The 27,650-nt window shown below is 39.7% G+C and overlaps 7 protein-coding genes across 10 annotated transcripts; 3 read left to right on the top strand and 4 right to left on the bottom strand.

Moving 5' to 3' along the window:
• Nucleotides 1-164: 164 nt before the first annotated feature.
• On the bottom strand, nucleotides 165-4,005 carry LOC106741038 (calcium and integrin-binding family member 3-like). The gene is made up of 4 exons (XM_014612597.1): nucleotides 3,543-4,005; nucleotides 3,337-3,457; nucleotides 2,713-2,878; nucleotides 165-1,514 (listed from the first exon to the last, which is right to left on the bottom strand). The coding sequence occupies exons 1-4, from the start codon at nucleotides 3,920-3,922 to the stop codon at nucleotides 1,297-1,299; spliced, it is 885 nt and encodes a 294-aa protein (XP_014468083.1). The 5' UTR covers nucleotides 3,923-4,005; the 3' UTR covers nucleotides 165-1,296.
• Nucleotides 4,006-4,091: 86 nt separating this feature from the next.
• LOC106741031 (protein misato) lies at nucleotides 4,092-6,611 on the bottom strand. Of its 2 annotated transcripts, none has more exons than XM_014612591.1 (5): nucleotides 6,346-6,611; nucleotides 6,169-6,249; nucleotides 5,575-6,049; nucleotides 4,476-5,280; nucleotides 4,092-4,381 (listed from the first exon to the last, which is right to left on the bottom strand). In XM_014612591.1, the coding sequence occupies exons 2-5, from the start codon at nucleotides 6,198-6,200 to the stop codon at nucleotides 4,173-4,175; spliced, it is 1,521 nt and encodes a 506-aa protein (XP_014468077.1). In that variant the 5' UTR covers nucleotides 6,201-6,249; nucleotides 6,346-6,611; the 3' UTR covers nucleotides 4,092-4,172. The 2 variants fall into 2 exon arrangements, with proteins under 2 accessions (XP_014468077.1, XP_014468076.1); XM_014612590.1 differs by having other exon boundaries at nucleotides 5,575-6,036.
• A 1,020-nt stretch (nucleotides 6,612-7,631) lies between these two features.
• LOC106741033 lies at nucleotides 7,632-10,211 on the top strand. Its single transcript, XM_014612593.1, has 5 exons — nucleotides 7,632-7,919; nucleotides 8,192-8,400; nucleotides 8,538-8,926; nucleotides 9,024-9,192; nucleotides 9,390-10,211. Exons 1-5 carry the CDS (start codon nucleotides 7,775-7,777, stop codon nucleotides 9,483-9,485), a joined length of 1,008 nt encoding a protein of 335 aa, XP_014468079.1. The 5' UTR covers nucleotides 7,632-7,774; the 3' UTR covers nucleotides 9,486-10,211.
• A 196-nt stretch (nucleotides 10,212-10,407) lies between these two features.
• On the top strand, nucleotides 10,408-13,178 carry LOC106741032 (decapping and exoribonuclease protein-like). Its single transcript, XM_014612592.1, has 4 exons — nucleotides 10,408-10,805; nucleotides 11,867-12,078; nucleotides 12,189-12,562; nucleotides 12,647-13,178. The coding sequence occupies exons 1-4, from the start codon at nucleotides 10,510-10,512 to the stop codon at nucleotides 12,878-12,880; spliced, it is 1,116 nt and encodes a 371-aa protein (XP_014468078.1). The 5' UTR covers nucleotides 10,408-10,509; the 3' UTR covers nucleotides 12,881-13,178.
• Nucleotides 13,096-15,741, bottom strand: LOC106741037 (G patch domain and ankyrin repeat-containing protein 1 homolog). Its single transcript, XM_014612596.1, has 3 exons — nucleotides 14,384-15,741; nucleotides 13,563-13,791; nucleotides 13,096-13,478 (listed from the first exon to the last, which is right to left on the bottom strand). Exons 1-3 carry the CDS (start codon nucleotides 15,371-15,373, stop codon nucleotides 13,309-13,311), a joined length of 1,389 nt encoding a protein of 462 aa, XP_014468082.1. The 5' UTR covers nucleotides 15,374-15,741; the 3' UTR covers nucleotides 13,096-13,308.
• Nucleotides 15,742-16,027: 286 nt separating this feature from the next.
• LOC106741030 (collagen type IV alpha-3-binding protein) lies at nucleotides 16,028-22,157 on the top strand. The gene is made up of 8 exons (XM_014612589.1): nucleotides 16,028-16,670; nucleotides 16,786-16,905; nucleotides 17,073-17,310; nucleotides 17,731-18,014; nucleotides 19,678-19,845; nucleotides 20,404-20,835; nucleotides 20,929-21,061; nucleotides 21,555-22,157. Exons 1-8 carry the CDS (start codon nucleotides 16,395-16,397, stop codon nucleotides 21,680-21,682), a joined length of 1,779 nt encoding a protein of 592 aa, XP_014468075.1. The 5' UTR covers nucleotides 16,028-16,394; the 3' UTR covers nucleotides 21,683-22,157.
• Nucleotides 22,158-23,290: 1,133 nt separating this feature from the next.
• LOC106741095 (actin-related protein 2) lies at nucleotides 23,291-27,601 on the bottom strand. Of its 3 annotated transcripts, none has more exons than XM_014612741.1 (9): nucleotides 27,448-27,601; nucleotides 27,243-27,373; nucleotides 27,014-27,124; nucleotides 26,586-26,603; nucleotides 25,348-25,427; nucleotides 25,128-25,263; nucleotides 24,684-25,043; nucleotides 24,311-24,589; nucleotides 23,291-24,205 (listed from the first exon to the last, which is right to left on the bottom strand). In XM_014612741.1, the coding sequence occupies exons 2-9, from the start codon at nucleotides 27,288-27,290 to the stop codon at nucleotides 24,035-24,037; spliced, it is 1,203 nt and encodes a 400-aa protein (XP_014468227.1). In that variant the 5' UTR covers nucleotides 27,291-27,373; nucleotides 27,448-27,601; the 3' UTR covers nucleotides 23,291-24,034. The 3 variants fall into 3 exon arrangements, with proteins under 3 accessions (XP_014468227.1, XP_014468228.1, XP_014468229.1); XM_014612742.1 differs by lacking the exon at nucleotides 26,586-26,603 and adding an exon at nucleotides 26,059-26,076; XM_014612743.1 differs by lacking the exon at nucleotides 26,586-26,603.
• Between the last annotated feature and the right edge of the window lie 49 nt (nucleotides 27,602-27,650).

Here is a 27,650-nt window from a genome sequence, read left to right as displayed (position 1 = left end):
ACATCGTCGTTTGAGAATCTCACGTAGAGAGTTATCTCCGTCAATTCGTCTCTACTGATACAGAGAGTCTGAGAGTCGCAGGCGTTTTCGTGCGGCTGATTTATTTATTATTATTATGTGCGTGTGTGCGTCATGCTGATTGGCTGATATTAATTAAATTACATCGCATTTTTGATGCCGCTCGCACACACGCGCGCGTTTCGAGGACGCGGCAATCCCTGCGAAGACAACCCGGAAGGTGATGTCGACGAAGTGGCGCATTAAGAGAAAGAGAGAGAGAGAGAAAGAGCAAAGTACTTCGTGATACTTCAGCGATGACGTTTTCCCACGTGTCCGCAATCAGCGGGCAACTAATAGCGCGGGATATTAAGTTCGTCTTATGCGTATTATATCTCATACGCGGACGCGCGGATGACGTTTATGCAGATTACCTTCTTCTGTTACGATTCACTTCGGATCGCGACGATAAATCGGCGGCGGCCGTGATGAGGAGGCCGGGAAACGGTCTCGCGGGTCAAGGAACTGTTTTGTATAGGTTCCTCTCCGACGCGTTCGCGACGCGTCGTGATTTAGGCGTTACCGCCTCGTTCTTTTCTGCCTCGGGGAGCCTCCGGGGAGGAGCGTGTAGTTCCCCCCGTCGTCGTCGTCAGCTCCGTTCTCGAGGTGTAAACCCAGGTATGTCGAAAAAGCCGTCTAAAAACAGCCGGCAATCTTCATCAAGCGAGCGCGAGGCGAATAGGCGCTAATTACATCGCACGAAACGCAAGCTGAAATGGAACGGAGGGAATGTAATTAACGAAACTAGTTGCCTCCTGAACGCCGCTTTTGTCCCCGTTTCCCAGACTTCCTTCTCGAGAGAGTTCGGACCGCGAGTGCTGCTCGGCGATCAGACGTGATCTGTATTCTTCACTCGAGATCGATCGATCACTCTCCGTGCGTAACTTCGTGTGCGCATTGCGTCATGTCCAGCCTTTGGCTGGATCTACAATCGATGTAGCAAGCCTTTAGCCTTTTGCTCTGAGCAGTAAATCCCGATATAACACACGTGTTACATCGCATTTACATCGATGAGTGAGAAATTATAAGGGTTCGAGCTTATGCATACTTATGCTTACGCATAAATCGTCGCAAAATTTGCACAATAATTCTAATTATAGTGATAAAGTTGCAACGACTCTAATTATAACGGCTCCGATTTTATATGTTACACATGTAAGGCTGAAAATCGTGTAATTGCCGATCTGGGGAATGATATAAAGTGTACATGACGCAGTATCGTAATGCCCGTCGAACGGCTCATATCCGTATGTGAAAAGTTGCCATGAAATCGGAGGCCCTGGTGACGACGTGTTCGAATTCCAAGTAAGACAGAGCCCCGTCGCCGTCGATGTCGCTCTCCTCCAGAACTTTTCGACACACGGTAGCCACCTCTTCGGCGCTTAGCCCACCTCGAGTCAGCTGCCGACAGGTGCGTTCCAGGTCCCCCAGACCCAACACCCCGTCTTCGTCGAAATCTGTTCACGGAAAACTACTGGTTGATTGATGATGGGCGAAACGTAACGGAAAGTAAAAAAACCATGATTAGCGCAACTGCGTTGTCTTGAAGCGCGGTGCGTTCGATTAAATAAACCTCACCGTGAGAATTCCACACCCCTTTGCGCCGAAGACGCGTGTAACGGTTTGAATTTTAATTAAGTAGGAGAAAAAGGAGGGTAAAATGATTATTCGGTAATTTTCCTAAGCTGATAACAAACAACAAATCGGTGCCAACTCGTTAGGCGCTTTCAATAATAATAAATAATCCGTTACAGTTTGACTTCAATTTATCAACGACAGTAGATAAGTAATAATAATAATAAAGAAATTAATATATAATCTGTTCTTAGCTGAACTGGCACTAGTTCAAGAAATGTACATGCACATTGAAGCGTATGAAACGTACGCACAAGATTCTCGTGCTTCAGTGTGCGTAAATTTCTTGAACTGATGCCGTCAGTTCAGCCGGAAAGAACAGACCAATAAGAAAAAGAATGTATTTTAGAAGAATACATCTATATGTAATTTTGTGATGCTTCTTCATAAAGAATTATACAATTGTATACAATGTAGTAAATATTGTCACTTTCTCTATATAACTACTGTATATAGTATATCTCAAAACGTATATAATAACGTAATATTATTTTTCATTTCTCATACTAAAATATTTCTCTTTAATCGACAAATAAGCAATAATTGCGAGAGACTGGTTTCGCGTACACGGTCTTGCATTGTTGACTTCTCTAATCCGACGGAATTAATATCAGAGCCAGTTCTGTGATAAACGGTAAAACGGCGACCGCTAAAACGAGTATCTGTACATCCTTTATTCGCGCGTCCACACTCGCGGGAGTAAAGCTCGCTCGCGTTTATAAAAGTTAAAAACAATAAATAACGCGATAGAAACGCGCAATTTACGGCGCGGTAGAGGAACATCGGACGGGAGGTATAATTATGACGCTGCGCGTCGGGGCAAAATCGATCGGCTCTTCCGTGCAAATATTCTCGTGCATCGTGGATATCGTGTCTGAGCGCCGTATGTACTTCTCATCCCGCGGAACAAGTACAGCGAGGTCGACCTCCAGGCTCTCTCACGGTTCGTTCGTTCGTTCGTCCGTTCGTCCGTCCGCCCGTTCATCCGTCCGTCCGTCTGGTTCACCTGGTGGTCTGTACCGTAAATTTTGAAGGCGTAAAAGACTTTCAGATCCCGCGGTGCCTGCTCGGAGAACACGGACATCATCTCGAGAAATTCCTCGAAGCAGATCCCGTCGGACGCCGAACGTCCCGAATCCTGGCGTCGCGTGAAAACTTCCGAAATACGTTCCCTAAACGGATTCTCCTGAAAAGGGAAAAAAGAGGGGGAAAAATAGTAAAAAAAAAAGAGAGCACACAATAATGAACACTGCGCGGAGAACACACAATAGAGAGATGGAATGAAAATAGAATAATTTAGAATAGAATAGATCTCTCGGGTGACAATAAAGTTTCGAGATCTCTGGAAACTGAAAAATGCTGCGGAATAATAAAAAATCTAAAAATCTCAATAGAGAGACATACCTCAGTAAACACTAACCAACAATAACATTACGTCAATGTTATAATTTCTCACTCAACAATGTAATATAACATGCGTTGTATATAGCAGTTGCATTGTTGAATAGAAAATTATAATATTTTTGTAATGTTACTATCAGTTAGTGTTTACTAAGATGTGTCTGTGCATATATAAAGCACACACACACACACACACACATATTTGTAACGTGTTCGAAGTTTATTAATACAATCGAAATGAACCTTCAGTTCGGGAATACGAGCCAAATGCGAGAGGGGTAAACGGAGGGACGCCGCTTCTTGTGGCGTCATAGTGCGCGGTATCATTCCAGGATCTCCTATCTCCCGAAATCTCTTAAATATTCTGGAAGTAGACGCGAGATAAGAGTCTCGGCAAATTAGCGAATATTAATAGAATTTACGGGACGATAACGTAAATGCGACGACACCTCAGGATTTCCTTGCGCGTGAAGAAAGTGCAATCCTGATAATCCTCGAGTTGCTCCTCGGTGAAGGTTGCCACTTTGTTTCCCATCGCACTCTTTATTAAAGTATCTTTTTTTTTTATATTTCGACGCACATACGTGATTTCGTTATCTCTCACTAATGGAATAGTTTTCTCTGTGTCGCTTATTATTACGAAGCGAATAAGAGAGAATATCGAGTAAAATATTAAAAGGAAGAAAAAGAAAATCCGCTCTCCAGCTCGAGTCGTGCGAAAGGGTATGTTACATTGACGAAAGAACAGCGGGAACTGAGTTTTCGCATCCCCGATGTTCGTTACGAAATCGTGCAATCTAATAACCAGGGTGTGTCCCGCCACTCCCATCTTCAGGGACGCTTCGATGTTAGATTTACGGCAAATTACGACCCACTTTTGTACACCCTGCTTCGTGGGCGATACACGACAACGAACGTTATTTCTCGACGTTGACGCGAATCTTTTATTGACAATCGTACCAGTCAGAGATCACAGCGTATCAATTACATAAGATAAATACGTAAAACTGTTTTATTGAAAAAAAAAAAGAAAGGGATAAAAATCGCAATCGCAAGTTACAATACTGTTTCGGTCTCTCTCAGATGTAATGATCCTCGTACGCCTCTTTGCAATCCTGCAAATTGTGAACGCATTCCGCGAATTCGTCCTCGTCCAGCCCGGAATCCGTGAAGGCGTGTAACTTCTTGATACTTCTTATTCTCTTGATTTGCTTGAGCAGTGTCTCGTACATCGCCGCGATGCTGCCGCTGCTGTGCATCCCAGCCATCACCGCAACCGACTTCACATCTGAAAGTAAAAAGATACAAGTAGCGTTAATATTTACCGTTTAATCTGTGCGCTATTTTTCTTTTTTTTTCTGCCAGCGACAAGGAAGACGTACCAGCTCCTACGGGCCAGCCGGCGATGCTGCCGTCTTCGGTTACATTATTATCGAATATCTTTGGGTACGGATCGGCGATTTTGAGGGGCGCCTCGACGTCGGTGAAATAAGTGGCCGACGCGTGACACGTGCACGCCAGATAAAACGTCATCATCTCGTGCACGCTGGAGCATCGGTAGGCTGGCTTGGATATCTGCCTGCTGGCCTGCTGGATGGGTCGCTTCATTCGATCCTGGGGAACCCCTCGCAACGCTATGCTCTGCATATTATCGTCCATCGGTATGTCGCAGCTCGGCGTCAGGCTTGTCCACAACGGCCCTTCGAATTCGTCCAACATGTCTATCAGATCAGTCTTCATCTTCATGGGGAACGGCAGGCTCAGGCTGGTGGCCGCCGCTCGGCGGCCCAATTTGTTCAGGTCGGCGCACAGGTCGGACAAACTGACATTCGGATACTTCTTAGTCCTGTATCTCAGAGTCAACGTGTCCAAGGCGGTCGCCAGTATCGCGCTACTGTGATACTTGAGTTCCGGCTTGTACGTTACGCTGTCGAATTTGCGCGGGTCAGCCGCGAACGGCCAGCCAATCTGCCCGCAAGAGAGCGGACTGTAGAGCGACGAGTGCTCCCCGATGTGCCGCCAGCACAACGCCGTATTGACAACCTTGATCAGGTCGGACGCACTCGGATCGGCGTTATTGAAGTCCACGCATGGGAATGTCAAGATACTTTTCCCGTACTCGTCGCGTAAATGTTGAATACAAGAGGCCCCGAGACCGGCGAAGCCGTCGGTGGAGTCCGCGAGTACCTGTCGTGAAACATAAAGTACGAAATATCACCTCAATGATATCTTAATGTCATCGGGTTGATGCAACAGTTCAGTTATCAATCGATTCTTCGCTCAGAAACCCTAAAACTTCCACAGACAGAGAATCGTGCTACTGAAGAGAACGGCAGATTCTCAAAGAAAACCGCATACTCAATTGTGACTGAGTGCATTTTAAGATGAATAAATGTTGCACGTACATTTTCATCAACATCAACAGAGTGAACTTTCGCATCAACTGAATAAATTGGCGTATAATAATGGCCAAATACATACATGAAACCCTTGCATCAAATCGCACTCTTCTACATAAGATCTTATCCTGTCTGAAAAGTCATCGGAGAACTGCTCTGTTTTCCATAAATTGCAACCATATGTGAATATATCGAACGGTCGATTCTTACAATTATGCGAATATTCTTTGATAACTGCCAATGACCTCGGATGAAACAAAGGTAAAAGATAATCAGCCCATGATGATTTCATGTCATTTTCGTCATCACTCGAAGTTGAATGCTTAGCTTCATCTGGTTCGTTCAAAGCCTCTGTAGACGGTGTTTCCAGATTAGGTATTTCGGTGCTGGCGATTTCCAATTTTCCGCCGTCCCATAGTCGGTTATTCGAGGCAGATTCTATGCTCGTCGGCTCCGTATCATATAAGATACCTTGTTCATACATAGAGCCTATTCCTCCTTTTAAATCTGCTATCAATACTCGCGGTGTAAATGTAACTTGTCTCTGCGAAATGCAACTGTCCAATTATAATTACTATCTCAATCTACTATTTCACATAGCAGTTGTATACATCATATATATTATGCATATATATAATACACCTATTCATAATTAATGATTTTATAACATCCTTACCTGCAGATTTTCACCTTCCCTGTACAGCACATCGTGATTTACTTCAGCTAGATCTTTCGGATCGTACGTGAAATTGGAAGTCTGCAACAAAAAATCTTACGGTGCATTGTGATCTTTAAAAGAATTATAGGAATAGGAGGGGGCTTAAGATTTGTAAATAAAATATAACATTAATACCTGCAGATTCCACCAATGCATGCCAATAAAATTAGCATAATGTCCCAATTGAATGGTCAATATCTCTCGCGCCATTATTTATTCTTCAAACCTATATTCTGTTCTATTGAAAAAAATATGACTGAATACACCAATAGGTTAGTTTCTCCTCTTCTGCTCTTCTAAATTGACATCTTTTCCCGAACGCAGAACTATACTTGGATCAAAAGACTGTCATGTCGAGGACCGTCGTACTGCACAAATCGCCGTAGTGTAGACGAAAGTTGAACTGAAGAGGGAACCAATCAGAATATTGCTTTATGTTTCAGTAACCCAGAAAAGGCAATTACAAAAGTCTTAGTCGGGGGTCTTTGAGAATTAGGTTTGGTTACTAGAAGTGAAGGAGATCAAGTTGGCAGCGCTGAGAATCATTTATAGCAACCAATGAAGAAGAGAGCGAGCCAAAATTGAAATTAGCTGCTTTAATCTTTCATCAACATTAAGTCGGTTCATCTTGGTTAATGATATATACACCAATCACATAGTTTCAAGACTAATATTTATATTTCTCTTTATTTACATTTCATTTAAATATTAAGATTATAATAACCTAACGTTAATATTCAGTGCATTATTTCTTATTTCTCTCTTAAACACGCCCGATCGCTTAATGTTACGCTTGATTAATTCAATGTACAAATATATACAACCTTACCAACAATGTGGTGGTAATTTTTACAGAAAATTAGCCATCGGATCATCATCGTCTTTCCGCTTCATCTGACACGCTTCTATCTCTTCGTTCGTCGGTTCCTTCGCCTCGTACATGCTGTTGTACGGACGTTTCCTCTCGTCCATCCTCAACAATTTGTCCGCCTCCTTCGCATATTCCTCCTCCTTTCTCAACGCCTTCTTCGGCTTATCCTCCTGTTTCTCAATCTTCCTTCTCTTCTTACGATTCTCCTTCCTCTTTTGTTTCTTCAATCTCCGTTTAGCCGCCTTGCTCTGCCTCTTGTTCTTCGTATCTTCGTCGTCGTCGTCGGACTCGCTGCTCGAAGAAGAGTCCTTGCCTGCGGTATCAGACTACGGATTAGAGATTAAATTGAAATTTGACCAATCAGTACAAAATTCACAAAATTTCACTAAATTTGAATTCAGTTATCTTTGCACTGATTGGCCAAATTCAATCTCAATTCAAGCCCCAAATCGTAGTCTGATACGGGCATTAAGCACTCAACAATCAAAAGGGAACGGCTGTAAATAACGTTCGCAAGCGTGAGCGTTTACAGCGCGTGAGCGTCCAAAGAGAACGCACCCTACAAAGAACAGACTGTTTGCGATCTACCTCTACTGCTACTTTATTCATGTCTTCCCCGGTTCCGGTGCTTTGATATGTTTAAATTTCTCATGTACAACAAACATTTGCTTGGACTTTGCATTTTCGAGTAAAATGAATCGCACAGCAGTAAGTGAGTCGAGGACCGATCGTTTGTTGATGCTTACACCGCGTACACCGCGAACGCGAGAACGTCAACGATTCGATTTAACTGCTCTATTGGGAGAGGAAGAGGAAATTGACATTTCGGGATTGAGCGGTATAACATGATCGTCTTATTTTTTAATATTTTAAATGTAGCATTATTATTTAAGTTTAAGATATATATATATATATATATATAAAATATGGCACGTGCAACACTAATTTGCGATAAATTCTCTAAATTCAAATATAGCTCGATATTAATGTGCGAACGGATCAACAACTTGGCCTATCCTGTTTTACTGAAAATATTCACAATATCTGTTTTTAGTTGAAACAGCAGGGAAATTTAATACATACTTGAAATTTTATAAATAAACTTCACAGATCTGATAGGTCAAACGTGGAACATATATGCTACATCTGCTCTGTTTGGTTTTCAACGTGATGACGTCTCCTTGAAACTGTATTCAAAGAAATTAAGAGAAGAAATCGCAAGACACTTGTCTCATGAAGATTTAACTTACGATGCAAACTTTTCTATTGTGGAAAACATTATACCCAGGTCTAATCATGAAAATTACTCAGCGATTAAGGTTAGTAAAAAATTAGTAGTATTATTATTATTATATATGATGGACAAAATATTCAAAGATATCGTTAAATATCTGTATTGTGTATTCATTATAAAGAATAATGAAGTTTGAAACAATTCAAAGTATATATATTTTAGATACAAGTTACGGCCAAAAGTAGTGGTAATGAGGAAGCAAAATTAATTTACAAAGGGATATTGTTATCTTGGAGAATGGCGCAGCATATTGAGCCGGATTTGAAGAACTCCACAAGGTTACCTCTTCTGTTGTGTCGTGGCACATGTAGTTGTATGAATGCTGTACACAATGTTATTAATCATATGTTTGACTGTTTGGTAATGGCATTACCAGTCAATGAGGATGATCTAAACTGGCTTATACCGATTATAATCATATCAGTTAACAAGGACGAGCAACCTACGGTCTCTGGTGAAATACATATGGAATATACAGTACCGGAATTGCCAGCTACAGATACCATTAGAGTCAAATTTGATGCTTCAGAGCTGAGGAAAATATTAACAAAGTATGTATGCGCATAGCACATATCAATGTTTAATTGTACAAAAATACTTGTTGGAATAGTCGGCGACTTAAAGTTCATATTGTTTGTCAATTTGCAGCATTATAGACCAGAATAATATTACAGTTAACACAATTCTTGACCGTAAACACGTAGAACTATTTCACGAAGTTCTGCGTATGCAAATGTTAACAATAGGAGGATTACATTTGGGATTATGCACATTGCACAGGATCAACTTACCTGGTATAACAATAACAGGGAACAGAGTAAGCTTACGTATTTTCCTCGAAGTTTGTTTCTTTTTTCTTTTCTTGATCAAAGTTTATCTCTTAATTTATACTGAGATTCAAACTATATTTCCATCTGAATACATTTGTTATATCTATCAATTTTAGTACATGTCAATTTTTCCTTATTTAAAAGTATGTCCGTATTTGCTATATATAATGATTTTTTGTTTTAGATGAAGATAATGAATGTAGATATTGCGAATCGTATATTGTTGTATTTGTACGAAAAAGCTTACGATACGTTTCATATGATACACATAAACGTATAAATATCTAGCATTTATTTTATCGTTCCGTGACACAAGACATATAAATATATTTAAATTCACCCCAATTATGTCATTGTATTCTTCCACAAACAATGCAAACAAGCAAGTTAATAAAAAAAATGTATATATTGAGAAATCATAGTCAATTTATTTATTGTACAATAGTACAAAAATTTACATAATTTCGAAAAAGCCTTACATTCTACTACGCCCACGTCGTTACACACACGCACACGCACACATATGCACGAAAGAGATGTTAATCCTGTACAATTTTCTCATATTTTTGAAAAATGTGTACGAATAAAAAAAATAAAATAATTGTACAAAAATTGTTTAATTGGATCATGATTACTAAAATCTTATTTTTCGAATTATATGTCAATATAAACCATTTTCATTTACACTTAGTGAAAATTCACCAACTGATATTTTCGTGGATCGTATGCGAAGAATTGTTTGTTTAATGTCTGTGCGCCTAAGGCGTGTGTAGCCTGCTTAATGCGCAGTTCACTCGCCGCGTTTAGCAGAACGTTTATTTTGCAACTGTTTTCTGCGCCAAGATTGGATTATTCCTTTAGACCTAGAGGAATAATCCAATCAACAGTTGTAAAATAAATTCTGCTGAATGCGGCCGCTGATAAGCGGTCCACCAAGATGACCGTTCAAAATAGTTTAAGCGTATTTTGCAGTACGGTTCGCATAAATCTTTATACACTAAGAATGAAACTGCCTGGAAAGAATGAAGAATAACAAAGATTATTATTATTATTTAGTTTTTGTAGAACTTTTTGTATAGTGATGTTTCAAAACACTGCGTATAACAGATAATGATAGATAAGACTTCCAGGAATAATGACAAATAGGATTCCCCCGTTTTGCTCACTTGATGACTCACATTAGAGTTATACATAGATTCTTATAGTACAACGCAGAATGCATGTCATTCAGTGAGAAATAGTGACAGTAGTTGTGCCGTGACTGAAATATTAAACGGTGTCGCAGTATTGATAAATAATTCGCGATGTTTAAAATCGACTATCGTTCCCGAGACAATCTTCCAGAATTAACGATCAAATTAATCGGATCCTTCAGTATTGACGGTGATTTACAATATCACGCCGATTTGCGGCAACTAAAATATTACATTCCTCCTACGGATCCTAACAATCTATCTTATGATCTTGATTATAATGCCGAGTATACCAATTACAAACCCGGTACATATATAAAATTGGACGATATATTAAGATGGATTTCGGACAATTTTACTCAGCTTTCAAAACCATCAAGACCATTATCAACGAATGAAGGACATTGGTATGTTATTAACCGTTTGAGTCCCAAGCAGCGCGATCGCGCTGTTGAGATTTTATGTCGAGAAAATCCAGCACATTTCGAGCATTGTGGACAACTGACGGTGCGTTACCGATTGTCGAAGTCGCAAGCTCAGATTTACTGACGCAAGTACATCACACAGCTCCTTTTAATGTAAATAGTACATTTTACAATATGTAGAATAATACTATAATAATGCAATAATACATTCCAAAATAAAAATTTTTATTTCATTATTATCTTCTCAATAATTTTTATCGAACAAAACTTGAAATATTTATAAATTTACAGTACGCATATGTAATAATACAGATGTATTTTATTTCTCGACATAAAATAAAACAAGCGCTATCGCGCTGCTTGGGTCTTTTCGTACTCATTTAGTAAAAGCGCGGTTGCACTGTTTGGGATTCTTCGACAGTGTTTTTCTAATACCCCCCGGGACTCAAACGGTTAAATAAGCATAATTGAAACAATAATGTGCACATACAATATATGTGTGTGTATACAGGGTGTCTCAGACCAACAAGGACAAACTTCGTGAGGTCGTAAAACGAATTGAGATGAGCAAAAAAATCCTGTGCCATTTGCAAACAGCACGCAAGATTTTGAGTTATTGAAAATGGCCATGTATAGAGGCTTCTTTAATTAATAACTCAAAAATTTGCATGTTATTCGCAAAATGGTGAAGGACTTTTTCATTCAGGTTGGCCTAATCTGTAAATATATGACAGTTGGTGCACCCAGCACCAGTTATCAATATATTAAATCTTGGGTCTGTCACTAAGTACAGTTATCATATACTTGTAGATTAGATTACTCTGAACAAAAAATCCCTTTATCATTTTGCAAAGAACACGCAAATTTTTAATTGTTATTAAAAATTATTTGTATTATTTTCATTATACATGGCCATTTTCAATCAAAATGGTAGAGAACTTTTTGTTCATTTCAATCCGTCCTACGCCCTCGTGAAATTTGTTCCTGTTGGCCTGAGGTACTCTATATAATATATTATACTAATCGCAAACAACACTGATTAGGTTGGATGTAGACTTCGTTTGCCGTCGTGGTGCTTTAAGAACAATATTCTGTAGCCCGTACAATAAATTTAAAGGATGGATTATTTGTGCTAGTAAATATCGTGGTACGATATACTTATGTCAATTTTATATAGATGAAAACCAGCATGCTAATGAATCACAGGATAAACTGTATTCACGCGGATTTAAGTTTGAACAATACATGGTAGCAGGTATTACATTCATTTATATATATAGCAATTTACGATAATTTGATCAACTTATATTGCAAATTAATTTATGTAATGATTCTGGTTGTATTTTATATACATATATTTAATAGATCACCCATCACACAAGCCAGATTTATCGGTGCCTCTTAATGAATGTGAAGAATTTCGTTGTGTGTTTAAAACAAAATTTGGCAATCATTCATTATTATATGGGGCAGAAATAGACGGCATTTGTTCAAAACAGCCAATAAAGGATACACTTGTTGGCAAAACGGATAAATTCCACCTCATCGAATTGAAAACGCTACCATTGTATGGTAAAAATACTAACTTGAATGGCAAACTTCCTGCTAACAGGGTAATAGGATGGTGGAGCCAGAATTACTTGGCGGGAATAGACAAAACTATATGCGGATTCAAAAACAAAAGTATAGTGAAGATGATAAGGGAATATCCTACGCAAATCTTACCTCAACTTTCCAAAGTAATTAAGTAAACATTTTGTTAAAAGAAAGTAGGCTAATGTTTTGTACGGTCATATTAACTTTTTTTTCTTGCTTCGACGCAGGTTAAATGCGATGTTAATGACTGCAAAATGTTCTGCAAAATATTCCTAGACTATGTCAAAAATATTGTCGTTAAGGACCATAGCGAATGCATGTACAAATTCCATTGGGACCCGTCCACCAATAACATTGTGCATTACAGCGAGGAACGCCCCAATCATGAATTGTACTTCTTTTTGAAGCCATGGTTCATAGATGCAATGGAAAATACAGAAAGTAGTTCCTTGTCAGTGTAAACATTTAAGGTCAAGAGTCAAGACATCCGAAGGAAGATAAGGATATCTATATTGCAACAAGAGTACAAGATACGATTGAACATGATTCATCAATATTTTTGAACAAACGCAACGTCAACACTCGGCGGGTCTGAATGTGCAAGAAAACTGGAGTTAATGTTAAGAACATTAGCCCATATTTTTATTTGTATCCTTTATTACGAGAGCGTATCTCATTTATGAGGTACTTTAGAAGACTATTGCTCGCGAACAACTACTGTAATGACAATAATTTTCCAGAAAAATTTCGTACACCGGTTATTATTTTACATTTTATACAAAACTTTATACAATTAAACTTAAACACGATAAGCTCGTACATTTAATGTAGCTTTTATTGTACCGTCAAGTAGAATAGAAACTTGTTGATTTTGTCGACTTTACGCATATCAAACACTTCGACCCAGTACTTGATTCATCGCGTCCATTTCTTTGTGGGACATAGGTGTCAACATTGATCCAGGTACCGGCGGAGTTAATTCTAAGTCACGTAATTCATTTACTTTTACCTTTAAGTCGCTTCTTATCTGATTAATTACGTTACTACATTCTCTCTGATCTGTAACAACAGAAAAAAAAAGCTGTGGATGAAAATAAATTTGTTTCGATCGTTTGTGTGCCGCGCGAATTTAGAGCAGATTACCTTTCTCGAGCAGTTCCACAGCCGCCTCAGATGGCATTTTTATCAGCAACGGGCCCACCGTTATCCACGTTTTTTCACACGATTCTTTTTCTAGCGCCCTCATTCCTACACGATCGTCGTTCCTTCGCTTGTCCAGGGCAACTATTTCCTCGCGATCAGTGAGAATCTCACCAGCTTTGTGTTCAACTTGTTCTAAGTGTTCCAACAATTTTTGATGATCATTCATCCTCTGCAACATAATTTAGTAAATTTATATGTTATGTTTCAAATTTATCACTCTTTCCCATATTACATTAACACATTGAAAGATTCGCAAATAGACACATCTATTCGTACATAACAAGGTTCTCATTTTTCAGTAAAATAAAAACCAAGCTTCTGTACTTCGAGTTACACTTTTATTAACAAACAACTGACACGAGAATATGACACAAGTAATTACAAAAGTTACAAAAAAAAAACATACTTGAAAAAAAGAAAGAAAAAAAAAGTGAGTAACATCAATCTACAATATTTGTATAATTGAATTATTTTGTAATGCAGAGAGACGGTGAACTTACAAGCACGAATATGTAAGAACAATAACAATTATTTTCATTGCCTTGAATTTTTAAATAAATATGCCACATTCATATTTATAAAATCATTTATATCCTATTTTAAGATAATGCAACACGCAGAGCCCTTTCTTTCCTAGCCTCTCTGTGAAGTAGCCTCTCTCTGTCTCTTTTTTTCAGAGGCTTCTGCTTGGCTGCCTTAGCGCCGTTAATGGCCGTAGTGTCGCCCGACTTGAAGTGAGTGACTCTGTATTCACTTTCCACCGGTTGGCCCAATCCTTTGCGATCCATCTTCAAACATGTTTTGATCGGATACTTCATTCCCTTTCCGGAAGGCCCTAGACCAGCCTCCTCGTCCCAGCCGGTGTTCAACAGCATCTTGTATCCTTTATTTTGCTTCGATATCCCGTACATCGTGTGCTTCAACTTGGGCTTTGTGTTGAAGATATGCAAGGTGGAAGCCTCGTGCTTCTGCGGAGTCGTCTCCTGAAAGATAGCTTTGCAGACTTCGCAGTAAAACGCCGTGTGCTGCGAGTGCGCTTTCTCCTCGGCGGTGTTGCGAACGTCGCTGTCGTGATCCTTGGAAGATTCTATAGACAACGGCCTCATCGGCAGGGCATTAGCGTTATTCGACCTGGATATACTCGCGGACGGCTGATTATTGTTGTTGACCGATTCGGACTTTTTCTTGAGCAACGCGACTATGCTCAGGTAATTCTTCTTCAAGGCTAACTGGGCTGCGGTGAGGCCGGACCTGTCCCTGCTTCTCTTGTTGGCCCCGAGATTCAGCAGGAATTGCACGATCTCCAGATGGCCGCAGTAAGCGGCGGACATCAACGGGGTCCATCCGAAGTCGTCGGACACATTCACGTTCTCCGACGTCATGTGCTTCTGCAGGAACTTCAGATCCTTCTGCTCCACCGCTTTCAACAGTGTATTGATCGTGACTCTCGCCAGGACATCCTCCGGGACTACGGTCTTCTTTGATTGCGCGTTGATGGAAACCGAATTCGCGCCGGGGCTGTTCTGACCTCCGACCGCCTTCGACTTCAAATACTTGAATCTGGTCGGTGTGACGCTACCGCTTTGATGAATAATCTCTTCGTAAGCGGCTTTAGCTTCGCTTCCCTGGAAGGCCAACTGATGAATGCGTCTCTCCGGGGATCCGTCCCGCACGCTGGAAGACTCCCTGATGAAGCTCTTCCACGGTATGTCGATGTTATGTCGTATGTGTATCCACTGCTGCAGGGACATTGCTCGAACTTACGTTGCGCGACACGTTGATCGCGAGATCCGCGCAACGGAAGCAACCGTGCGGCAACCGGGCTCCCCGCCCCCCCGCTGCTCTGTGATCGTCCGTTCGCGCGCCGCGAATAACAACACACATGCGGTTAACTGTGACCGAAAGACGCGACACACGACGATCAAAAGTGACACATGTCCGCGCGAACTGTCGTACTTCGCACTTCCGCGATAACAGACTTTGCTATCGAGGAGGAAGGTGGAAACAGACCCGCTGCTACCGCGAGAGACGCTGGCGATCTCACAGCGATCTTAGAGCCGATATGCATCGTCCGTGACAGTTTGACGTCTTATCGTCGACATAATGCGTCGTTGACGAAATTTACCTTGACTGCTCTCGTCCTTGGCGCACGATTATCGCACGAGACAATGGGGAATTGTTCAATCGTACGTGTTGCCGTTAATTCGCTACAGCTACAGTTCAGGTTACAACGCGCTGTATAACGCAAGCTATAATGGGTGTTTAATCAGGCTCGGTAAACCTTCGATCCTCGGCCGCGAAATCCCTACCGATGAAATACTACCACGACTCTGCGTATCTCATTGGTCGTCGTATGGAGAATTTCTGGGGTCCCCAAGACAGCTCCAGCGAGATTTTTAGCGACGGACTAGAAATTTCCAAGAATTCTTCCAGCTGGCGCGACGCCTCTCGTGCGAACGACTCCACCGTGTAGTGGTAATCCTCCCGCTTGACGTCTCGTATCGTGTGATAAGAAATATTTTGCGTACAGGTTATGTGTGGCTTAATTGCCAGGGAGAGTGTGTTTTGAGAGACGTAGCTGAACATAGCGATAACCGACGAAGCGCGATAGATAACCCGCGAGTCTCCTTCATTTCCTCCGGCGGGACGAGAATCGACGTTTCGCGTTATCTCCGCTTCCCGCTTCAGCTCGATTCCGACTCGCCTCTGCGGCGATGTCAAGCGTGTCCCGGATAAACCGCGGGCCGTGAGAGATATAACCGATTAATAAGAATGGCCGACGAGGCGGCGGTGACACTACGTCTCAATAATAACGAGGACGCCGAGTGCATAGACGCCGAGATCGACGGCGATGACGAGGAGGAGGGCTCCGACGGGGTCATAGTTCCGGAACTTCAGGGTACATTATCCAAATGGACAAATTACATACATGGCTGGCAAACTAGATTTATTGTACTCAAAGATGGTACTTTGTCTTATTACAAATCTGAGCAGGACAGTGGATTCGGATGCCGAGGCTCGATTAGTCTGTATAAAGCCAATATCAAGGTAGGAGACTACCTGTGTCATAGTTCTTACTTTTTGCACTTGACAGATGATTTAAAGGATGATATATTGTAATAAGATGATCAAGATGACGAGCTTATGTTATCTGTTTTCTCAGGCACACGAATTCGACGAATGCAGATTTGATGTGTCTGTGAATGACTGTTTGGTTTGGTATTTAAGGACAAGGAATCCAGAAGAGAAACAGCGATGGGTGGATGTGTTGAAATCTTATAAGGTAATCATTCGAAAACAACGAAAGGCATGTTGAATATATATGTATCAAATATCATTCTTATGTGTTTTCATAAATTTTAGCTACTATATACATATTAAAGTTGAAGTATTAATGATAAAGTTCAATTATATACAATGATAAATTATTAATTTGTTTGTTTTGAGCAGTCAGAATCTGGTTACGGAAGTGAGAACAGTCTCAAACGACATGGTAGTGCCATATCGCTTGTGTCAAATACACAATCGACGACAAGTGCTGGTAGCTTTACAAAGCGCGGCATTAGGGGACTGAAAGAGAAACTAGCTGAGATCGAGACCTTTAGGGACATTCTAATCAAGCAAATCGATACACTGCAGAAGTATTTTGATAATTGTGCAGAAAATGCTAAGAATACTTCCAAGAAAGGTAACATTTATCTTTAAGTTTTCACGTGTCACCTCGTACTTTCGACTTTTGTGCTGGATCAACTATGAATTTATAGTTAAATTTACAGTCAACACATTGCGTACGGCACTCTACTCGCTCAACACGACAATTATATACACATTTATTCACTAATCATTTGTTTCGAGAATGCGCGAGACTTCGTTACCCTGATAACGTAACAAAAAAATCTACTTTTAATTCCTCAAGTCAACGATTAAGTCGAAGAAACCTGAAAACGAGATATCTCATCGCCACAACATTCGGCTTACTAAAAACGAGATTTCTCGTCACCCGTACGCAATGTATTAAAATTACTCTCAAACATATATGTATATGTGAAAATATTCAAAGAAGCTCTAGGATGTTTTACGATTAATTCTCTGTCTTAATAAACTCTAGAAAAGAAAATTGAGACAATGTTCAATCCAGCCGAACAGTCAGTGGATTTTAAAGGAGAAGCGATAACATTTAAAGCCACCAGCGAAGGAGTGTTAGCGACTTTACAGCATTGCGTTGAATTAATGGTACAACGGGAGGATGCTTGGCGCCGTAGATGGGAAAAAGAAGTCGAGAAGAGACGAAAGTTGCAAGAACTTTACAAGGCCCTGAAAGATCAAGTTGCTATGCATCATACTGGCTCACCAAGACCGAGGGTCCTCATCCACGGAGGACCTGACTACGAGGTTGGTCCTCTGTAACTGTGTACTCTCGTTGCCGCAATTTGCACGTGAAGTTTCAATTTTGAGAATTTTAATGTTGCGTGATGTAAGTCCACCTGGATACATAAGGCTCGCAATTATTCATAGATGACGCTTAATTATGCACGCTGCTAAAATTTACTAGAAACAAATATCACAATGGATAGACATAAGTGAAAAGAAAGAAGGAGGTACCCAAGAATTTCACGGGCAAAAGTCTACATAATACGATTGCGAGACTCCTTATACCAATTGATATTCATATGTTATCCGCTTCGACTCGAACTGCTTATGAGCTTATTATCGATTCATTGTATTATATAACACTTTTACAGCAACTTCTTTGCATTTTATGTAACTGTTGAGTTTTTTTTTTTGACATAGCGTTCTTGGCACGAAAAAAAAGGGGAAAATAAAAGGGAAATTTATAAATATATAATTCATACGAAAATATATCATAAATTGGATTTTACGCACAAAATAGCACTGAAGAAAGATTTCACAATGAGGAAGTTTTTGCAATCAAATTGTCTTTTCTCCCGCCGAATTATATCATTCCTCATTGAAAATCTTATCATTGTTGATATTTTTAATAACAGTATTCTTTTATCAGAATTCTGTCTTCTTTATTTCCATGTATATCGCCGAGCGAGTTATTATTTTTCTTGTGAAAATTTTAAAAAATTCAAGCTACTGTTATCGCATATATTAACATGAAGATTGTAATTATTTTTAATCACCTGCTTAAACTTACTTATGTTACAAACACATACACACGCGCACGCACGCACGCACGCACGCACGCACGCACGCACGCACGCACGCACGCACGCACGCACGCACGCACGCACGCACGCACGCACGCACGCACGCACGCACGCACGCACGCACGCACGCACGCACGCACGCACACACACACACAAAATACTTTCTCATAAGCAGATACATGTCTGTATACTTAAAGAGCGAAATGTGTTTCGCAACTATTAATTAGGTCACTGTCTCGGTAATACAGTCTGCTAATATCCTACACGCTAGTACGTTCCAGACGTTCAAAGAGTGTAGACTGCGCGTGTATCTTCTTTATGTGTATCATAAATTTGTGTAGAATAATACGTAATTTTAATACTGTATAAGATGAAATTGAAAATCAAATTTTACAGCGTGAGTTCTGTTGTGTGTATACTAATATAAGTGAAAATGGCAAAGTATAAGCTGTCAATGATACTTAATAGCGCATGAAATTTCTGTTACATCCTGTATAAAGTAATTTATTTATTATGAATTAATATTGTTACGCTCGCGCGGGGAAATAAAACGAGACAACGTTAAAAAGAAAACAACTTCAACTATATTTACTATTTAGAAGGAAGCACACGTAACTCGCAGGCTCAAGTTCTCTCTTTCGTTAAAGACCGTCGCGCACGTCACGACGACTCAACCGCCCCAAAGAGAATCTCTCTAACCCGTTGTTTATCCGTCAACGCTGATCATCTGTTGTTTACGACTCGTTGCCAAGAGAATCAGCTGTATGTTCAGGGCGCTAAAAGCGCGGGCATCAAGACACGGGCGTAACAATATTTAAAAAAAGAGGCAGGTCTATGTTGTATGCAACTTCCTCTAATAACGTTGGAACTTCATTTTCAAGGAAGGTCCACATAGCGCTCTTTGCGACGAGGAATTTTACGATGCCGTGGAAACGGGTTTGGACAAAATCGATGAGGAGAATCAATTGAGGGATCGTTTAAAACAAAAATCTGTCTCGATTCTGACGTCACCTACCACACCAGCGTCTACGCACAGGCTATGGCCAGAGGTTTATTATACTTCTTATATCTCGTAATTTCGTTATTTCGCCACAAAATTACGTTTCCCGTAGAACTTTCATTTTTATCAGTATGTTTCTAAAACGAAATATTGAATTAACATTGTATCGAAAAAGAACTTTATCATTCTCTTCTTTCTGCTGAGACATTAACATTTTATTAGTTAAATTAATACCTAACACGTTTATAATTTAATTTTTAATTACTAACGTTAATTCTTAATTCTTTTATATTTATATGTAACATAAATGATATTAATCATTGATATACGACTCGTGTAACGACAGGGTTGCCACAAAAAATTAATTTTGAAATTCATTGACTTTTCCATGTTTTCCAGACAACAGTGGAAACTTTTTCACGGCCGATAATCTTAAAATTTTTATGTTTAGAAGCAAGGATTGCGGGAAAGATTCAAGTTCAAACTTGCAAACTTTTCCCTGACCAATTTAAATTCCCGTGACTTCCAGGTCTGCGGCAGCCCTGGGTTAGCTTTGAAGCTTCGCTCCTCGATCCTTTTTTTCTTATTACCACATATCGACTTACAGATAGAGAAGATCACGATGGAACAATTGCATTACGCTCGACTGGGTGTTGGTGGGGCGGGCGGTTGGCAGTTATTCGCCGAGGACGGTGACATGCGGATGTACCGGCGGGAAGAGGAGGCTGACGGTTTGGTCGTGGATCCCCTGAAAGCGTGCCACGTCGTCAAAGGGGTCACCGGTCACGAAGTGTGCGAAATATTCTTCAGTCCCGAGTACAGGAGCGGCTGGGAAGCCACGCTCGAGGACATGACGGTCGTCGAGAACATTTCCAAAGATACGTTGCTATTCCTGCAAACGCACAAGCGCATTTGGCCGGCGAGTCAGAGGGACGCGTTGTTCTGGTCGCACATGCGCCACGTATCGGACGATCAAGATCGCGACGCCCAGGATCTGTGGATAGTCTGTAACCATAGTACCGAGCATCCTGATTACCCGGTAAACACACACGCCTTTAATAAACGAAAGAGAATTCTATCTCGTTTCTCAAGGGTGCGCGCGATGTTGCTGAATGAGAATTGTCCGTTCCAGCCGAACGCGGGTAAATGCGTGAGAGTCTACCTGACTGTTTGTCTCGTATGCCAAACGTTCATCGATCCGCCGAAGGACGAGGAGGAGATAAAGAGGGAGAACGTTACGTGTAAAATAACATATTGTTCAGTTGGTAAGTATTGACTTATACGTATATATACCAAGGGACATTGAAAGTGTTCTAATCAGAAGGTCCTATCCGATTGGGCCCAAAGTTAGAGGATATCTCCCTTCTTATATCCCATCTTATATCCCTTCTGTCCTCAGTAATATTCTATCGCACGTTCTATTTTAGACTATCCTATGTAAATCCACGACTGTTTTGCCAATGAACTGGGATCACCTGGTCTTGAGTTTTCTGTCTCTCTCTTATTTTTAGCAAGTTTCAGCCCAATCCAATACGTCTCTTTCTATATGGATCATTTTCAATACTCTCTGTAGAGTATTTTATACTCTCGACGTGAGAAAAAAAACAGCATCTTATAAGGGGGCTCGATAAGAGAGTTGAATCTGCCAAAATCTTTCGCAGTGTATATTACAAATAGTTCAATTTATATAGTTAATTTATTATTATATTAAAAGGGCTCGAATGAACGTCTCTGAACATATTGCGTTTTGAATTTCAGTGAATCCGGGTGGCTGGGCTCCGGCGTCCGTTTTGCGTGCCGTTTACAAGAGGGAGTATCCAAAGTTCCTTAAGCGTTTCACTAATTTTTGTATCGATCAGTGCAAAAGCAAGCCGATCACATTCTGAATGTGATGTTGAAAAAAAAATGAAACTTCAATGTTTTCCATCCAGCTCCTTATTCGCTATTTCAAAGTGTCTTCACATGATTATTGTAAAAAAAAAAAAAACTATTTGTATTGTTACATACTGTAGGAGTACATAGAAGGGCTATTACGACGTAAGTGAAACTGTTTTTGTATATTACCTTTTTTTTTTTATTTGCTTAAGATAATCTACTTATATAGCTTGTGAAATGGGAAGACGAGCTGTTATATTAAAGGCCATTTAAAGGTATATAAAGGTATGAGTGTATATAGCAGTCTTGTACACTCGAAAAGAAAAAAATATGAACAACTCTTTCATGACATAACGAGGCACGCGTGGCTACAGCACCGTTTACAGATTATCCTTTCCTCTTCAAATAACAGCTTGTTATTTGTTATACAGAATGCTATCGCAACCGAGTTGTACAAATCTTTAATAAAAAAAAATTGGATACATATACATTTATCTCTTGTTATATTACATCCAATTAACTGCTGACTTGTATAATACAGATTATATTGTTATTTTTATTTATACATAAAAATGTGTACATTGCTATGCAATATAAAGATCACATGGAAAAAAAAAACATAAAATAAAGACTGTTGTAAATTTATTGTAAAATAATAATCATTTTCATCCTGTCTTCATTTGTTGATCTTTTTTATTCTGCGCGTAATAAGATTTTCTCTCTCTCTCTTCAACCATACGCGCGATTGAGAAAGCGTGAAAAAGACACGTCTTTCTTACGAAATCAATTTATTCCTACCAGTTCGATGAAAATTAAGAAATTACTCTAAATCGTGTATGTACAATGTACAGAATATTCTCCTTCAGATTACCCTCTTAATATCTACATATTATTAACGGGAAAATGTTGACTCTTGAGTGATGTGAGAATTTTTCCTATATATATATCTTCAAGTCTCAAATAACACGTGTGCGCAACTCGATCTTTACGTTTCTCGAGAGAGAAGCATAAATGTTCTTTCTTATGGGTCAGTAGTGTAACGACTTAAAAATAGAAAATAACTATAAAAAAAAAGTATTTGCAGCTGTACACATAATTATATACTTCGTAAGAATTATATATATCAAAATATAAATGCGCTTTTTAGGATTTCTTACATATTATATAAAATAAGAATTATGAAATATATTGATGTATAACTGATAATAACGATAATGATGTGAGATAATGATGATAATGGTTGAAATTAAAAAACCGCCGATCTGTCTGGGAATATAAATAATCATACACATGTATTTATGAAATATAAAATCGAGTCCAAGACATTTTGTTACGACACAAGTACTTCGTGATACATTTGCAAAATCAAAAATTATTCGTAGGACTGTTTTCTTCTTGAGATTTTATATCACTTATAATTGGAAGAGAAAATTGTGTAAATATTTTAACATTCGATATATATATGTATATATATACAGATCCGATTGTTTAATTTCAATCGTTTTAATTAACAACAGGCTAATGACTATATTTTTCTTTACAAGATATCATGAATTTGTATCTTATAACATGTATAACGAGTACGAAATGATGAAAATTTAAATAGAAAATTATGTTAATGCTCTTGCAGTTCATTACTGTATTACTATAATAAAAAGACGGATAGTGTTCTACACTGAAGATCGTTTTTACAATTTCGATTATATTTACATTTCCTAGGAGGAGAGAGTTCGACAAGTACAAAGAACGAGGAATGAGCTTCTCTGGATATCCCGTAACAAAAGGTAAAACTTAATCGATATGTTGAATATATATACCTGAGAACTATATAAATACACATCAAATGTGACATTGTTTCGTGCCTGATCGATGTAATATTTTAATCAATTACAACCAATTAAAATATACAAGACCTCTCAAATTGTACTAAATCAGCGCTTAGTGGTCGAAATCGATGCTGTACTAAAATCATAAATTCTTAACGATGTAACCCTTGATTTTTAAACTATTTAAATCCTCGAAACCAATGAAATCTCCTACCTGTCGTTCTCGAAATCGTATCAATTCGTGTATAAGCGCAAAAAAAAAGATAAAAAACATTAAGAGTATTCAACTATATATTTGATATCCTATGCCTGACGTATTTGAAATTACATCAATCGATTTGCATATAAAAGCAAAAGAGAAAGAAAACATCAGTTTCGTTTAGTATCAAACAGCTAGTGTTTTTTTTTTTTCGAAAACGTCTCGTTTTTTACAATTATACAGTAAATTATCAAACTCTCAGGAATCACTCTTATAGGTATAAAAACCACTTGATTGCCCGTTAAAAACCTGTAACTCACGTTACAATGACTTTCTCTCTATGATTCATAGGAGCCTAATTTCTTTAGTACACTAAGACCTTTCTCCTCGTACTCTTCCCGCGTTATCCACACGGAATCTCGGTCCTTCGTTATCTCGGCTAACACAGCACCTCCCATAAAGACCATATCCTTACGTCGGGGTGAGTCTTCAATTTTTATTTTAAATTTCTGTAACAGTTTATGCATCATCATATGGTACGTCATCGACACACGTATATCCGCTGAGCCTCCGCACAAATGTACAAAAATTCTCTGAAAGTGATATGTACTTACATTCAATTTAGTGGTGTCATTCTTCAATACTCTCTGAAGGTAAAGTTGCTTGATTTCTCGCTCTAGTCTCGACGGAAGCCCGGGATACATTGTACTACCGCCGCTCAGAACGATGTGCTTGTACAGCTCGCTCCTTATGTCTATGTCGGCCGCTTGAATTGTGCTAAATACCAGCTCGGCTATCCCCTGCGCCTCGACGTTGATCAAGTGCGGCTGGAAGAGCGCTTCCGGCGCGGCGAACCTCTCGCCTCCAACTTTTATTACACGCCCGTCGGGAAGCTAGCGGGGGGGAGGGAAGTATTCACAGTGATAAATCGCAGATCCACGATCCTCGACTGAACAACACGCGTGCGTAAATAACGACTCGACTTACGGTATAGGACTCCACCAATACGGTGGTCTCGAGCGCCAGCTTCTCCTCCGTTTCTATGTTATAACCGATGTAACACAGTTTCTCTTTCAACATCCTAACGGTCTCGAAGTCGGCCGAGTGATTGAACGCGTAGCCGCGCAGCAGGAGCAATTTAATGAGATACATCGTGATGTCACGCCCGGCTATGTCTAACCGTCTGGTCAAGTGCGGCAAAGCGTATTCCTCGAACACGGGGCAGATGTGCGTGACACCGTCGCCGGAGTCCACGACAACACCGCTGATCAGTCCTTGAGCGTATAACGTCAGTACCGCTTGGATCGCGATGTACGTTCCGGCGAAACCGTACTTCTCAAACATCACCTGAAATCATTGTGCGGAAACATTGTACTTTCGTCCTTTTCCTTTTCTTTCTTTCGGGTATCGATCGTGATCGTGAACTGTTACCTCGATCATTTTTTCCCTGTTCGTGATAGGATTCATCGGCGGCTCGGTCAACAGAATTTTACATTCCCTGGGATTGATATTCATCTTTTCCTTGCCGAATGTATAGTCCCACACGTGGCACATGTCCTCCCAATTTCTATCGGGCATTAATCAATATTACATAATGACTTGACACATCCGTCCAAATGTACGAGTCTCTCGATATACAAGGTGTACACACCTGACAATTCCATTTTGCATGGGATAACTAATCTCTAACATAGAACGCAGTTTACTCGCTTCATCGCCGACCATTAAGTCCTGCGGCAATAATATACGATTATCAGAAATCTGTGCTTATTACGAAAACACACTATGTGTTTCGATTGTACGGAGGAATATTATCGTTTTAATTGATTGCTATATAATATCCGTACGATATTTTCTAGCATATAGTACAGAAATGCTAAGTGGTCGGACGACACTGACTAGCTAAATATTAAAAATATATATTGAATAAAGCTCTTTCATTACAGGTAATAAAAGTTACACTGGTAATTCTTGGTACATCGACAAATTACGTTCGGGCAAATCCTCCGCCGAAAATTTAAGGCTAAGCGAAATCATCCCCTTTTGTACCAAGAATTATTAGTTATACTCATAATAAATATCACAATTGGTAATAATAGTCACGAAGGAATATCATAATTGTAACGTATGCATGTTACTTTCGTGTCAGGTTACAGATATCACGTCTGGAAGATATTGTACACACTAAATCACAGCTCCCGAGACTGTGTAACCTAAGTACTTTGGAAAAAAGAAGTTTGTTGAATCAGACATTACTATTCCCACCTACGCTCCAAAAAAAAAAAAACAATGCTTTTTCATCAAACACTGATCTATCACAGATATATCAGTATATTAGCGTCAAAAAATACAATAAACTTACAGGCATGTTAAGCACATCCTACGAGAGCAAATGTAAGCACATAAACATATTAGATAATTATAGGAAGAACATAGTAACGTATGTGAGTATCCACGCAAAGTACAAATTGCAAATACACGACAGGTATCACATAGGTAAAGGCGTGAACGCTCTACTTCGTTGAAGCAGATACGACATATTGTGTCAATGAAGAACCTTTGAGATCTTTCGTAAGAGAAACATTACACATACGACACGGTAAGTAGACTTATATCGCGTGACACATAAAATCATCCACTTAATGGTAACATTATAAACTCGAAAGGTTGTTAAGAAACCCAGAATATACAATTAGGTACTATAAATAATATTCATCTTACATTTGGAACCCATATTCCTTTCCGAGATATGTTAGTAAGTCATTAATATATCTCAAACTGTCTTATTTACATCAGTGGTCAAGCGTATAGATTATTATCAATCAGACTTAAGCATCGAGGGGGACAGGAGGGGAGGGCACACGACATAATACTATATAATGGACTTACACGAACGCAATATTCTTGCTGAAAATATAATTGTTCTCATTAATAACCTAAGTAATTCACAATCCTTGCTAAACATACTCAAGCAATTCGACAGACTCAAAGGATTATGTGAACTTAATCTCTTTATCATTCCATATCAGAACTGGTAACTTAGTACTTTCGACAAATATTTGCCTCGTATGATCCTTTACGAACTGAGATCATAGTCGAAATTAAGGGTTTACTTTGCACTTGTGGATACAATTATCACAGGTAACAATCGCTATACATGTTCAGTCTCAGAATAAACTTAAACAACAACCCGGCAATGTTTCGGTAAAATCAAATACAGTCGACAACGGCGGTTTGCATCGAGACAAAATCGCAATTACCGACCTCACGTCTGATTTTACGCGTAGATCAATATGTTTTAAGATATCGAGACGTACCTTCACATCGATGTCGCCGATCTTATTGACAGCTCTGATTATAGGTCGTCCGACTATAGACGGGAATATGTGAGCTGGGAAGTTCGCACCGGCGTAACCGCACTTGACAAACTACAATTAAAAAGTATACAATGCACAATCCGATATGACTGTGTTTGACATATTTCTATTATCGGCCTGAGGAACTTCGTTCGTTCACGGAGACCGCGTCCCTCTCTTTCTCCCTTACCCCCGTGCCATTGTCGCAGACGATGATCTTCCTCCCTTTGCTGTCCATCTCGTTGTTATCCCTCGGAGAATTACTTCGTTCTTTTTAGATCTCTCTCATATCATCACCAGCTCCATCCAAATGACTAATTCCTGCGGATAACAGGGCGTTACCGGTATGAGCTGTTACCCCACTGCACACTCATGTAATTTATCAATGAAGTTACCGTTTTTCTATCACAGATAAGAACCCGTCGCCGAACACACGGTCGTGGAGCGATGCTCAGTGCGGATTGAGAGAGAAAAAAAAAGATCCTGATCGTCGGCGGACGTGAGAATTTGCTCGCACACGGCGGACAGGCGAGCGGACTCCGAGTAAACTCAAACCGACAATTGCCACCATTGCGCGAGAAAAAGCCCTCCCACCGTT

Source organism: Dinoponera quadriceps, unplaced genomic scaffold, assembly GCF_001313825.1.
Source record: "Dinoponera quadriceps isolate SergipeBrazil2010 unplaced genomic scaffold, ASM131382v1 scaffold367, whole genome shotgun sequence".
In the NCBI taxonomy this organism is placed as follows: Eukaryota; Metazoa; Arthropoda; class Insecta; order Hymenoptera; family Formicidae; genus Dinoponera; species Dinoponera quadriceps.
Note: the sequence above shows the minus strand (reverse complement) of the source record. Positions and strands in the feature narration are given on the sequence as shown.

Excerpts from the sequence above, each read along its gene's own strand:
- LOC106741038 (XM_014612597.1), bottom strand. The coding sequence starts at position 3,922 with ATGGGAGTGGCGGGACACACCCTGGTTATTAGATTGCACGATTTCGTA. Across the intron at positions 2,879-3,336 it reads CTCGTATTCCCGAACTGAAG|GAGAATCCGTTTAGGGAACG; the intron begins GTTCATTTCGAT and ends TTCCCTTTTCAG. Across the intron at positions 1,515-2,712 it reads TTACGCCTTCAAAATTTACG|ATTTCGACGAAGACGGGGTG; the intron begins GTACAGACCACC and ends TTCCGTGAACAG.
- LOC106741031 (XM_014612590.1), bottom strand. The coding sequence starts at position 6,420 with ATGGCGCGAGAGATATTGACCATTCAATTGGGACATTATGCTAATTTT. Across the intron at positions 6,250-6,345 it reads TGCATTGGTGGAATCTGCAG|ACTTCCAATTTCACGTACGA; the intron begins GTATTAATGTTA and ends TTTTTGTTGCAG. Across the intron at positions 6,037-6,168 it reads GGGAAGGTGAAAATCTGCAG|AGACAAGTTACATTTACACC; the intron begins GTAAGGATGTTA and ends TGCATTTCGCAG.
- LOC106741033 (XM_014612593.1), top strand. The coding sequence starts at position 7,775 with ATGAATCGCACAGCAGTAAGTGAGTCGAGGACCGATCGTTTGTTGATG. Across the intron at positions 7,920-8,191 it reads TGACATTTCGGGATTGAGCG|ATCTGATAGGTCAAACGTGG; the intron begins GTATAACATGAT and ends TAAACTTCACAG. Across the intron at positions 8,401-8,537 it reads AAAATTACTCAGCGATTAAG|ATACAAGTTACGGCCAAAAG; the intron begins GTTAGTAAAAAA and ends TATATATTTTAG.
- LOC106741032 (XM_014612592.1), top strand. The coding sequence starts at position 10,510 with ATGTTTAAAATCGACTATCGTTCCCGAGACAATCTTCCAGAATTAACG. Across the intron at positions 12,079-12,188 it reads TGAACAATACATGGTAGCAG|ATCACCCATCACACAAGCCA; the intron begins GTATTACATTCA and ends TATATTTAATAG. Across the intron at positions 12,563-12,646 it reads TCTTACCTCAACTTTCCAAA|GTTAAATGCGATGTTAATGA; the intron begins GTAATTAAGTAA and ends GCTTCGACGCAG.
- LOC106741037 (XM_014612596.1), bottom strand. The coding sequence starts at position 15,373 with ATGTCCCTGCAGCAGTGGATACACATACGACATAACATCGACATACCG. Across the intron at positions 13,792-14,383 it reads GCAAAGGATTGGGCCAACCG|AGGATGAATGATCATCAAAA; the intron begins GTGGAAAGTGAA and ends ATTATGTTGCAG. Across the intron at positions 13,479-13,562 it reads TGTGGAACTGCTCGAGAAAG|ATCAGAGAGAATGTAGTAAC; the intron begins GTAATCTGCTCT and ends CTGTTGTTACAG.
- LOC106741030 (XM_014612589.1), top strand. The coding sequence starts at position 16,395 with ATGGCCGACGAGGCGGCGGTGACACTACGTCTCAATAATAACGAGGAC. Across the intron at positions 18,015-19,677 it reads ACGGAGGACCTGACTACGAG|GAAGGTCCACATAGCGCTCT; the intron begins GTTGGTCCTCTG and ends TTCATTTTCAAG. Across the intron at positions 19,846-20,403 it reads CGCACAGGCTATGGCCAGAG|ATAGAGAAGATCACGATGGA; the intron begins GTTTATTATACT and ends ATCGACTTACAG.
- LOC106741095 (XM_014612741.1), bottom strand. The coding sequence starts at position 27,290 with ATGGACAGCAAAGGGAGGAAGATCATCGTCTGCGACAATGGCACGGGG. Across the intron at positions 27,125-27,242 it reads TCTGCGACAATGGCACGGGG|TTTGTCAAGTGCGGTTACGC; the intron begins GTAAGGGAGAAA and ends TTTTAATTGTAG. Across the intron at positions 25,264-25,347 it reads ATGCAAAATGGAATTGTCAG|AAATTGGGAGGACATGTGCC; the intron begins GTGTGTACACCT and ends AATGCCCGATAG.